The 13,816-nt window shown below is 37.2% G+C and overlaps 1 protein-coding gene across 8 annotated transcripts in view; it reads left to right on the top strand.

Annotated features, from left to right (window-relative positions):
* The window catches only part of SCLT1 (sodium channel and clathrin linker 1), a 202,189-nt gene that overhangs the window by 119,595 nt on the left and 68,778 nt on the right, over positions 1-13,816 (top strand). For 7 of the 8 annotated variants that reach the window (XR_013446457.1, XM_078069232.1, XM_078069234.1 and 4 more), the window contains 2 exons: positions 9,108-9,182; positions 11,505-11,650. Coding sequence is in view for 7 of the 8 variants with exons in the window: in XM_078069232.1 (XP_077925358.1) it covers positions 9,108-9,182; positions 11,505-11,650 (221 nt within the window). In the remaining variant the exon portion in view is untranslated. The remainder of the gene's footprint in view (positions 1-9,107; positions 9,183-11,504; positions 11,651-13,816) is intronic. The other variant, XM_078069236.1, reaches the window with a different exon arrangement.

The raw sequence follows: 13,816 nt of genomic DNA, 5'->3' as shown, positions 1-13,816 counted from the left end.
CTCACCAAAATACTAGCCAATAGGATCCAACAGTACATTAAAAGGATTATTCACCACGACCAAGTCGGATTTATCCCTGGGCTGCAAGGTTGGTTCAACATCCGCAAATCAATCAACGTGATACAATACATTAACAAAAGAAAGAACAAGAATCATATGATCCTCTCAATAGATGCAGAAAAAGCATTTGACAAAGTACAGCATCCTTTCTTGATCAAAACTCTTCAGAGTATAGGCATAGAGGGTACATACCTCAATATCATAAAAGCCATCTATGAAAAACCTACAGCGAATATCATTCTCAATGGGGAAAAACTGAGAGCTTTCCCCCTAAGGTCAGGAACGCGGCAGGGATGTCCACTATCACCACTGCTATTCAACATAGTATTGGAAGTCCTAGCCACAGCAATCAGACAACAAAAAGAAATCAAAGGCATCCAAATTGGCAAAGAAGAAGTCAAACTCTCACTCTTTGCAGATGATATGATACTTTATGTGGAAAATCCCAAAGACTCCACCCCAAAACTGCTAGAACTCATACAGGAATTCAGTCAAGTGGCAGGATATAAAATCAATGCACAGAAGTCAGTGGCATTCCTATACACCAACAACAAGTCAGAAGAAAGAGAAATTAAGGAGTCGATCCCATTTACAATTGCACCCAAAACCATAAGATACCTAGGAATAAATCTAACCAAAGAGGCAAAGGATCTGTACTCAGAAAACTATAAAACACTCATGAAAGAAATTGAGGAAGACACAAAGAAATGGAAAAACGTTCCATGCTCATGGATTGGAAGAACAAATATTGTGAAGATGTCAATGCTACCTAGAGCAATCTACACATTCAATGCAATCCCCATCAAAATACCATCCACTTTCTTCAAAGAAATGGAACAAATAATCCTAAAATTTGTATGGAACCAGAAAAGACCCCGCATAGCCAGAGAAATGTTGAAAAAGAAAAGCAAAGCTGGCGGCATCACAATTCCGGACTTCCAGCTCTACTACAAAGCTGTCATCATCAAGACAGTATGGTACTGGCACAAAAACAGACACATAGATCAATGGAACAGAATAGAGAGCCCAGAAATGGACCCTCAACTCTATGGTCAACTAATCTTTGACAAAGCAGGAAAGAATGTCCAATGGAAAAAAGACAGTCTCTTCAACAAATGGTGTTGGGAAAATTGGACAGCCACATGCAGAAGAATGGAACTGGACCATTTCCTTACACCACACACAAAAATAGACTCCAAATGGTTGAAAGACCTCAATGTGAGACAGGAGTCCATCAAAATCCTAAAGGAGAACACAGGCAGCAACCTCTTCGACCTCAGCCGCAGCAACTTCTTCCTAGAAACATCGCCAAAGGCAAGGGAAGCAAGGACAAAAATGAACTCTTGGGACTTCATCAAGATAAAAAGCTTTTGCAAAGCAAAGGAAACAGTCAACAAAACCAAAAGACAACTGACAGAATGGGAGAAGATATTTGCAAATGACATATCAGATAAAGGGCTAGTATCCAAAATCTATAAAGAACTCATCAAACTCAACACCAAAAGAACAAAGAATCCAATCAAGAAATGGGCAGAAGACATGAACAGACATTTTTCCAAAGAAGACATCCAAACGGCCAACAGACACATGAAAAAGTGTTCAATATCGCTCGGCATCAGGGAAATCCAAATCAAAACCTCAACGAGATACCACCTCACACCAGTCAGAATGGCTAAAATTAACAAGTCAGGAAATGACAGATGTTGGCGTGGATGCGGAGAAAGGGGAACCCTCCTACACTGTTGGTGGGAATGCAAGCTGGTTCAGCCACTCTGGAAAACAGTATGGAGGTTCCTCAAAAAGTTGAAAATAGAGCTACCATATGATCCAGCAATTGCACTCCTGGGTATTTACCCCAAAGATACAAAAGTAGGGACCCGAAAGGGTACGTGCACCCCGATGTTTATAGCAGCAATGTCCACAATAGCCAAACTGTGGAAAGAGCCAAGATGTCCATCAACAGATGAATGGATAAAGAAGATGTGGTATATATATACAATGGAATATTATGCAGCCATCAAAAGGAATGAGATCTTGCCATTTGCAACGACGTGGATGGAACTGGAGGGTATTATGCTGAGCGAAATAAGTCAAACAGAGAAAGACATGTATCATATGACCTCACTGATATGAGGAATTCTTAATCTCAGGAAACAAACTGAGGGTTGCTGGAGTGGGGGGTGGGGTGGGAGGGATGGGGTGACTGGGTGATGGACACTGGGGAGGGTATGTGTTCTGGTAAGCGCTGTGAATTGTGCAAGACTGTTGAATCGCAGATCCGTACCTCTGAAACAAATAATGCAATATATGTTAAGAAAGAAAAAAAGAAGAAGAAGAATGTAGCAGGAGGGGAAGAATGAAGGGGGGGAAATCGGAGGGGGAGAAGAACCATGAGAGACGATGGACTCTGAAAAACAAACTGAGGGCTCTAGAGGGGCGGGGGGTGGGACGATGGGTTAGCCTGGTGATGGGTATTGAGGAGGGCACGTTCTGCATGGAGCACTGGGTGCTATGCACAAACAATGAATCATGGAACACTATATCTAAAACTAATGATGTAATGTATGGGGATTAACATAACAATAAAAAATTTAAAAAAAAATACAATGGAATATTAGCCATCAGCAAGGATGAATACCCAACTTTCTCATCAACATGGATGGGACTGGAAGAAATTATGCTAAGTGAAATAAGTCAAGCAGAGAAAGTCATTTATCATATGGTTTCACTTATTTGTGGAACATACGGAATGGAGGACATTAGGAGAAGGAAGGGAGAATTGAAGGGGAGGAAGTCAGAAGGGGAGACAAGCCATGAGAGACTATGGACTCCAAGAAACAAACTGAGGACTTTAGAGAGGATGGGGTGGGGGGATGGGTTAGCCCGGTGATGGGTATTAAGGAGGGCACGTATTGCATGGAGCACTGGGTGTTATATGCAAACAATGAATCATGGAACACTACATCAAAAACTAATGACATACTGTATGGTGACTAACATAATAAAAAAAAAAATTAAAAAGCAAAAAAAAAAAGAATACTCAAAGTTTTAATTCTGCCAACTAGCAGAGATTGCTGTTAATCTACAGCAAATGAGTAAGAAGATTGGTTATTAATTTTATACAAGTTAAATGAAAAGTTCCTTATGATCTTTTTTGGATCAGTGAATTTAAAAAAAAAAATTTTTTTTTTTAAATTTTGAATCTCCACATCCGTAGGTATTTAGATATCTTTTTATTATTGTTTTCTAATCCAGTTAAATAGATGCCACAGATTATAATCTATATGATATTGATTCTTAATATTTGTTATGATTTTCCTTATGGTAGACTATATAGGATATGATTTTGAAAATACTCCATGAGTACTTGAAAAAATATTTAGTATCATTTGGTCATGTCTTTCCCAAAAGGTAGGAGTATTGGTGGTGATTAATAGCAAATGTCCATGAAAGCTTTTTAATAATAGTAATTTTAAATGTTTGCTTTAGCATTACAGTGAATTTTTAATAGAATTAATATATTTCTCTATAAAGGTTTCAACTTTTCTGTCTTATTTTAACTTTATTTGAGTTTAACCCAATACTCTTTCAGTCCGCATTTTATCAGTGAAATGGTGGATTGTGTGGAGAGAGATGCATAGTGTATTTATCAAGTACCTTTTTTATATGTCATTCACCAGATTCAGAAGTGTGATCCAACATGGTTATTAATATCTACATTAAAAATCATATGGGAATCATATCAATAGCTGCAGAAAAAGCATATGACAAAATCCAACCCCCATTCATGATAAAAACTCCCAGTAACTAGAAACAGAGGGGAACTTCCTCAACTTGATAAAGAATATCTACAAAAAGCCTACAGCTGTGAAACCAAAAGCTTTCCCAGTAAGATCAGGAACAAGGCAATCATGTGCCCTCTCACCACTGCTTTACAACATCAAGCTGGAAGTACTCTAATGCAATTTGACTAAAAAAGGAAATAAAAGTTGTACAGATTGGGAAGGAAGAAATTTGTTTGCAGATGACATGATTGTCTATGTAGAAAACAAACCAAAAAAAGAACAAAAAAACTGTGAAACAAAAAAGCAATTACAGCATGCAAGGTTGCAGGATACAGGGATAATATACAAAAGTCAAGTGTTTTCCCATATACCAGCAATGAACAAATGGAATTTTAAATTAAAAACATTGTGCCATTTACCTTAGTACATAAAAAAATTAATAAGTTATATATCTAACAAAATCTATATGAGGAAAATTCTGATGGAAGATATCAAAGAAGAAGTAAATAAATGAAGAGCCCATGTTCATGGATAGGAAGACTCAAAGTCAAAATGTCAGTTCTTCCCAGCCTGACCTATAGATTGAGTACAATCCCAGTCAAAATCCCAGCAAGTTATTTTGTGGATATTGACAAACTGATTCTAAAGTTTATCTGGAGAAAACGGTTAGTATCCAAAATCTATAAAGAACTTATCAAACTCAACACCCAAAAAACAAATAATCCAGTTAAGAAATGGGCAGAAGACATGAATGGACACTTTTCCAAAGAAGACATCCAGATGGCCAACAGACACAAGAAAAGATGCTCAGCATCACTCATTATCAGGGAAATACAAATCAAAACCACGATGAGATACCACCTCACACCTGTCAGAATGGCTAAAATTAATAGCACAAGAAACAACAAGTGTTGGTGAGGATGCAGAGAAAGGAGAACACTCTTGCATTGTTGGTGGGAATGCAAACTGGTGCAGCTGCTGTGGAAAACAGTGTGGAGGTTCCTCAGAACGTTAAAAATAGAACTACACTATGATCCAGCAGTTACACTACTAGGTATTTACCCAAAGGATAGAAAAATAGAGATATGAAGGGGTACATACACCTCAATGTTTATAGCAGCATTATCAACAATAGCCAAACTATGGAGAGAGCTCAAATGTCCATTGACTGATGAATGGATAAAGAGGTGTTATATATATGGGGATATTACTCAGCCATCAAAAAGAATGAAATCTTGCCATTTGCAACAATGTGGATGAAGCTAGAGTGTATTATACTAAGCAAAATAAGTCAGTCAGAGAAAAATACCATATGATCTCACTCATATGTGGAATTTAGGAAACGAAACAAATGAACATATGACAAGGGGAGAAAAAGAGAGAGAGAGGAAAACAAACCATAAGAGACTCTTAACAATAGAGAACAGGGCACCTGGGTGGCTTAGTTGGTTAAGCGTCTGCCTTCGGCTCAGGTCATGATCCCAAGGTCCTGATATTGAGTCCCAGGTCGGGCTCCCTGCTCAGCTCCGTACTCAGCAGGGAGTCTGCTTCTCCCTCTGCCTCCCCCTCCCCCACTCATGTGCATATGCGCACTCTCTCTCTTTCTCAAATAAAATCTTGAAAAAAAAAAAAAACAATAGAGAACAAACTGAGGGCCAATGGAGGGAGGTGGGTGAAGGATGGGCTAAATGGGTGTTGGGTATTAAGGAAGGCACTTGTTATGTTGAGCACTAGGTGTTGAATATAAGTGATGAATCACTGAATTCTACTCCTGAAACCAATATTGCATTGTATGTTACTAATTAGAATTTAAATAAAAATTCAAAAAATAATAATTTTTAAATAAATAAAACTTATCTGGAGAGACAAAAGACCCAAAAATAGCCAACACAGTATTGAAGGAGAAGAACAGAATCAGAGGACTGACACTACCAGATTTCAAGAATTACTATAAAGCTATAATAAGCTAGCATGATATTGGTGAAAAAATAGACAAATGGAATAAAATACAGAATCTAGAATGGAATAAAATATAGTCCCACATAAATGCAGTCAGCTGATCATTGACAAAGATGCAAAGGCAATACAATGATTCAAAGACAGTCTTCTTAGCAAATGGTGCTAGGACAATTAGATATTCACATGTAAAAGAATGAATATAGACACAGACCTTACACCCTCCACAAAAATTAATTCAAAATGGTCACAGACCTAAATGTAAAACACAAAACTATAAAATTCCTAGAAGATAAATAGAAGAAAATCTGGATGATCTTGGGTTTGGCAGTGAATTTTGGGGTATAACATCAAAGGCATGACCCATGAAACAATTGATAAGTTGGACTGAATTAAAATGAAAAATTTCTCTGTGAAAGACCCTGTCAAGAGAATGAAAATTCGGGGCGCCTGGGTGGCTCAGTTGGTTAAGCCACTGCCTTCAGCTCAGGTCATGATCCTGGAGTCCCTGGATCGAGTCCCGCATCGGGCTCCCTGCTCGGCAGGGAGTCTGCTTCTCCCTCTGACCCTCCCCCCTCGCATGTGCTCTCTCTCATTCTCTCTCTCTCAAATAAATAAATAAAATCTTTAAAAAAAAAAAAAAAAAGAGAATGAAAATTCAAACCACAGACAGGGAGAAAATATTTGCAAAAGGCATAGCAGATAAAGGACTATTATCCAAAATATATGAAGAACTCTTAAAACTTAACAATAAGAAAACAACTCAGTTAAAAAGTGGGCACATGGGGCACCTGGGTGGCTCAGTTGTTAAGCATCTGCCTTCGGCTCAGGTCATGGTCCCAGGGTCCTGGAATCGAGCCCCACATCGGGCTCCCTCCTTGGCAGGGAACCTGCTTCTCCCTCTCCCACTCCCCCTGCTGTATTCCCTCTCTCCCTGTCTCTCTCTCTGTCTCTGTCAAATAAATAAAATCTTTAAAAAAAAAAAAAAAAGTGGGCACATGTTGTGATGAGCACTGGGTGTTATACGCAACTAATGAATCAGTGGCTAACTGAACATAATAAAAAAAAAAGTGGACCAAAGATCTTAACAGACACCCCATCAAAGAAGATATACAGATGGCATATAAGATTATGAAAATATGCTACACATCATATTTCACCAGGGAAGTACAAACTAAAACAATAATGAGCTGCTACTCATTACACCAAATATGTACCAGATACACCTATTACAATGGCCAAAATTCAGAACACTGACACCACCAAACTCTGGGAAAGATGTGGAGCAACAGGAATTCTCAATTCATTCATTGCTGGTGGAAATGCAAAATGGTATAGCCACTTTTGAAGGCAGTGTGATGGTTTCTTACAAAACTAAATATACTCTTACCATATGGTCCAACAATTGCACTCTTCTGTATTTACCCAAAGGAGTTGAAAACATATCCACACAAAAACCTGAACATGGATGTTTATAGCAGCTTTGTTCACAGTTGCCAAAACTTGGAAGCAACCAAGATGTCCTTTGGTTAGGCAAATGGACAAATAAACTGGTACATCCAGACAATGGAGTATTATTCAGCACTAAAAAGAAATGAGCTGTCAAGCCATGAGAAGACATGGGGGAAACTAAAATGTGTATTATTAAGTGAAAGAAGCTAGTCTGAAAAGGCTACATACTGTTTGACTCTAACTGACAGTCTGGGAAAGGCAAAACTATGAAGACAGTAAAAAGACGTTTTCAGGGGTTTAGGAGGAGAGAGGGATGAATAAGCATAGGTGAAACACAGAGGATTTTTAGAACAGTGAAACTACTCTGTATGGTACTATAATGGTGGGTACATGTCATTGCAAGTTTGTCCAAACCTATAAAATGTGCAGCACCAAGAGTGAACTCAAATGTAAACTATGGGCTTTGAGTGATAATGTTGTGTCAGTGTAGGTTCATCAGTATTAATAAATATACCACTACAGTGAGGGATGTTGAAAATGGGGGAGGGCTCTGCACATATGGGGACAAGAAGTATAGTGGAAATCTCTAACTTGTCAATTTGCTGTTAACCTAAAACTGCTCTAAAAATAGTCTATTAATAATCACATAAGATGAGTTATGAACATAGGAGAAATCCCAAATTTCACACCATAAAACCACTTTTTCATAGATTAGCAATTTACTGTATGAACATATTATGGCACATTAAAGTTTCATTTCTTGTACACTCACAATTCTGCCTTAATGAAAGATAATAAATTTGGATCAATCATCTGATTAGTAACATAGGGTTAAGGGTCTTCATTATAATCAGAATTCATTTGGGGTCACAATTTAGAAGCTCATTTTAAAATTTAAAAACATTGATATACAGTACTTCTGTAAAATAGAGTTATACTAAAGATAATTGAATATCAGTAGTGTACTGCCAGTAAGGAGGTTCATCCAAAGCATAATATACAATTAATAGAAAATAATCACATCCATTCTCGAAAATAAATAGATAAAAACAAATAGCTATGAGGAACCAGTCATTATAAATGGTTGTTTTCAGTTTTACTCTCATTTGCAAAATACTAAATTTTATCAACTGATTGATATGCTTGCTCAGTTTTACTGATTAAAACCTTTGGAGCAGAAATGTTTTATGATCATGGTAATAAAATTTTTACTGTGTCCATTGGCTCTCTTTTCTTTTTTTTGAGAGAACATGTGAACAGAGGGTGGGGGAGGAGAAGGGCAGAGGGAGAGGGAGAGAGAGAATCTTGAGCAGACTCCCCACTGAGCACAGAGCCCAGTGCTGAATTTGATCTCACAACCCTGAGATCATCACCTGAGCTGAAATCAAGAGTCAGATGCTTACCAACTGAGCCACACAGGCACCCCTTGGCTCTTTATAAGTTTTGCAAAAAAAAAAAAAAAAAAAGTTTTAGAATTTATTTATATACCTTTGTGCCTTTTAGGCCACAGATTATCCTCAGGGTGTTGTGTCGCTGTCCAGTTCTGTGTTCCTTTTTAAAATAAGTCATAAGAGTATATGAATAAAACTAATATGAGAAAAGGGTCTCATTTTTTTCTCTCTAGAATCCCTCAACCTCTGTCACCAATTTAGAATGTTTACTTAGAACTCCTGAGATAGGTAGCTCTTTGCAGATGGAGGTTTTTTGGTTTTGTTTTTGCTTAATAATCAGTATGGTCCTGCTGTATTGATAGGGTAAGTGTGGTATTCTTGTTATGAACAAATCATTTTATGTATCCATTTTTTCTTAAGATTTTACAAATATATTTATTTCCAATATGAATTGAATTTATAGGAGTGTGCTGAAAAACAAGGACAAATTGAACGAGCCATTAGGGAGAAAAAAGCAGTGGAAGGAGAACTAGAAAAGGTAAAAAAAAAAAAAAAACCTAACCTAAAACTCAACTGCATATGCTCACTATTACTCTCCACTTTCATCACACTGTCTACTAGCAACCCCTACATTGTAAGTGAGTGTTTTTATTTGGAATATATTCACAGTCAACACTTAAATACTAGTATTGCCTGAATACATTTCTTTGTAAGAGTGGCCACAGTATATGTACTTTTTACTTAAAGGTATAAATTTTATGAAGTAGCTATATTCCTTGTTTAAAGTTCATCCCAATAGTAAATTTTACTTGGTCTCCCTTCTGTTTTTAAATTTAATGCCAACTTTTATTGGGTGTAAGCTATTTATAAAAACAAGTATATATAACTAGAAAATTATAACATTACTCTGATTTTAACCTTTTAAAAGTATAGATTTTTATTTCTTAAGTAGGAAAATATTACCCCAGTGATATTTGAGAAAAAATAATGTGAAAAGTCTATAGTTTAAAATTTTATTTCTTATTTAAATAACCTTTTTATCATCAGTAAATATCTCACTGTCTTAAAATGCCTTGGGAAAACAGGGAAATGAAACTTGATGCAGCATATACTGTGTTTTAAGTGCTGCATTAGGAACTCACAGAGGTTAAGTAACTTACCCACGCTAACAAGTAGTAAATGGTAGAGCCAGAATTTGATGTTCAAAGAAGAACTACATAGTATAAAAAGCATGTGACATATCTGTATTAGTGACATAAAAAGATAATGACATCAGATAGTAAAAGAGTCACTTACAAAAGCAGCATATAGCAAAAGTATATATGTCATGTTCCAGGTAGGACATTTATGGTCACCAGTCTCCTGTGAGGTTGATTCCTTCTGAGTTACTGTTATGGAATAGGGATAGATCCCATTTAGATTGCTACCTACTGTATATCATGGCTGGGATAAATTTTTTAAATCACATGGCATAGATTAAGGAATAGGCTTAATTGGGGAAATGTAAAACAAGACTAAAGACAACAGGTAAAGAAAAGGCACAGGATATACACAGGTCTGTATTTTAGTAGTGGGACATTAACTTGCTGATATCCTACCTTTTTATAGAGCAGGAGTGACAAAGCAGTCTTTTCAGTGGGAGAAGATACAGGTTGCTTGGCCAGGCAGTCTGGATTTAGGGGGTAGCTATGGGTAGAATTTGTCTGAAATGTGAGCTGCTTAGCACCTGGAGACTTCACAATTATCAGGATGTTACAGCCCCTGTGTTGTGGTAGGAAGCCTGTCTTAAAAGAAGCTGAGCTTGGGTACACCCACTCCTGTTGGGAAAAGAGGCACCCCCATTTCAGTTAGATTATGGTCTAGTTAATCCAGAGTAAGATTATAGAATCACTTTCAGATAGTTCTGTTTATTGCACCATAGCATATGTCTGTATTCTTTAATATCAGAATACAGAACTTTTTTTTTTTTTAAGATTTTATTTATTTAAATGAAAGAGAAAACATGCATGAGCATACTCGCCACTGAGCAGAGAGCCCAAAGCAGGGCTCAATCCCAGGATCCCGAGATCATTACCTGAGCCAAAGGCAGACACTTAACCAACTGAGCCACCAGGTGTGCCTGAATATAGAATTGTCTTGAAGGGTGTTTAAAACAATTTAATCAAAACAGTTATCTCTAATTGGTGACATTTAGAATATTTCTTTTCTTTCAGCTATTTTACATTTCTTTTTAAAATATTAAAACTATCCCCAGGACCAAATGGCTTCACAACATATTCTGCCAAACAGTTAAAGAGTTAATACCTATTCTTCTCAAACTATTCCAAAAAACAGAAAAGGAAGGAAACCTTCCAAATTCATTCTATGAGGCCAGCATCACCCTGACCAGATAAAGACACTACTAAATAGAACTGCAGGCCATTATCCCTGATGAACATGGATGTAAAAATTCTCAATAAAAATACTAGCAAACTGAATCCAGCAATACATTAAAAAAATCATTCACCATGATCAAGTGAGATTTATTCCTGGGTTGCCAGAGTGGTTCAATATTTGCAAATCAATCAACCTGACACATCACATTAATGAAAGGATAAAATAAATAATTTTTAAAATAACATATTAAAACTAGTTTACAGTGAGCATGAATACTTTCAAAAAATAATTTTTATGTGTCAGTTTTCAACATTTTTTAAATATGAAATAACCAAAGTTACTGATATGTCTTACTGTGTAACAGTGGGAACAGATGAACACATGATTATGGGTTTTTATTTATCATTGATTTCAGTTTCTAAACTGTAATTTCTTAAGACAGTTTTCTTCTGTAAGATAATATACATATAATCTTCTTTTGCAGATTTACCATGAAGGTAGAGTAAATCAAAGTGATTACAGAAAACTAGAAGAAATGCACCAAAGATGTCTGGTTGCAGAGCGTTCAAAAGATGATCTTCAACTAAGACTTAAGACAGCAGAAAATAAAATAAAACAACTTGAAATAAAGTAAGTTATTCTTTTCGATTTTCTGTTAACATTTTCAGAATTCATACACTTTCTGACAGACTCTTTACTTTTTTTAAATAGGACTTACATATATGATGAAAAAAAACTTTTTAGCACCAAATAGAATCTTTTAAGCGTCTTTTTTTTTTTTTTTTTAAGATTTTATTTATTTACTTTACAGAGAGAGCGAGCACAAGCAGGGGAAGCAGCAGGCAGAGGGAGAGGGATAAGCAGGCCCCCCGCTGAGCAAGGAGACTGATGTGGGGCTCGATCCCAGGACCCTGGGATCATGATCTGCACTGAAGGCAGATGCTTAACCAACTGAGCCACCTGGTTGCCCCTTTAAGCTTATTTCTGAGAACTAATTTCCTCAGGAAGAAAAGATTTAACAGTATTATACCGTTTTATTTTAAATTTCTCCTTTTTGGCAGTTAAATAGAATGCTAATAAGACTGAGTTCTTTTCATACTAACTATGCAGCTTTTACAGTAGCTTCCTTATAATTACTGCTTTTATACTCAGTTTATACTTACACTTCTTTTGTTATTGAATATTCTATAATAATCCATCATGTTTATTTATTACATTGTCTACTAAAATGGTAAATTTATAGTCTGGCATATCCCTTCTGAATATTTTTCTACCTTTTTCCCCCAGAGTGTTATTTAATACAGTAAAACTTAATTTGAATTACATGAAATCTCAGTCTGTTACAGAATATGTTTAATATTTTAAAAATAAAGAGGAATAATGTCAGCAACACAGTGGAATGAATTGGAGGTACCCAGCCCATGTCCCTCCGCAGAAAAATATATGAAAGACATCCCTGGACAAAAATGCCTTTGTGAGAGCTTTGGGATCCAGGTAGGAGGTTACAAAACACTGCTGGAGCCCAAAAACAGGGAGGGAAGCTTACGCACCAGTGGCAGTGCACACTATGGTCCCATCTACCTATGGTCTTGGCTCTAAGCCTGCTTGTCCGCAGTCCTACACCTGGCCCCCTCCACCAAGGGACTCAACAAAAGCCATCCCTGTGGGTACTTCTGATAACAGGTCTGCCAACCTCAGAGCTGACTGTTGTTCCTGCATCCCAGCTCTAGTTCCACTCTCTTATGGTGTGGAGGCAGTCCTGCTCTCCCAGGAACCAGACCAGTAAACTGATGGGAGTACTAACTGTTGCCCAGGAGAAGTCACACCTGACTGCAGACTTAGCAAAAACCACAAGACATGGATCCAGCAGTGCTCTACCACAATTTGAGGTAGTCTTTCATTGCCAGGAATCCACCCAAAAGACCCAGCAGAAGCCACACTTGTAGATGCTTCCAGTTAAACACCCACTGACCTCAGACCTGAGTACAATCCCTGAGGCAGTCTTGTGACCCAACTTTAGTCCCACTCTACCACAGTCCAAAAGCAGTCCTACCCACCCATGGACCAGCCCAGTGACATGACAGGAGTGCCCTTAGGAACCCATGGGACACAACACCTGACTGTACCCCGATGACATGCTTGCCAACCATGAACCTGGCAATAGCCACATGACATGGTTTCAGCCTTACTCAACCACAATCCCAGAAGCAGCCCTATCAGTTGTAGGACTTGGCGGGATAAAGTCTACCTGCCAAAATAAGTCTGTAAAGACTGGAAGAAGAATCTGCTTTTTCAAATACACAGATACCAAGAAAGAATCAGACAAACATGTCAACACCAAAGGAAGCTAATAAAGCTCTACTAACTGACCCAAAAGAAACAGAGACCCATGAACTGCTTGACAAAAATTTTAAATGTTGTCTTAAAGAAACTCAGTTGACTATGAGAGAGCACATTCAACTAAATGAAATCAGAAAAATGATACATGAACAAAATGAGAAGTTTAACAAAGAAATAGAAACCATTAAAAAGAAACAGAAATCCTGGAGCTGAAGAACTGAACTGAAAAATTCTATAGAGTTTCAGCAGCAGACTTGATCATGCAGAAGAAAATCAGCAAACTTGAAGATAGGTCATTTGAAATCATCCAGTTAGAGGAACAAAGAGAAGAAAGAATGGAAAGAGTGATGAAAACCTACATGAGTTATGGAACATCTTAAAGTAAACCAATATTCACATTATGAAAATCCCAGAAGGAGCACAGAATGAGAAAGGAACAGAAAGTTTATAAAGAAA

This window comes from Halichoerus grypus, chromosome 3, assembly GCF_964656455.1.
Source record: "Halichoerus grypus chromosome 3, mHalGry1.hap1.1, whole genome shotgun sequence".
Classification (NCBI taxonomy): Eukaryota; Metazoa; Chordata; class Mammalia; order Carnivora; family Phocidae; genus Halichoerus; species Halichoerus grypus.
This window is presented reverse-complemented; position numbering and strand designations above follow the sequence as displayed.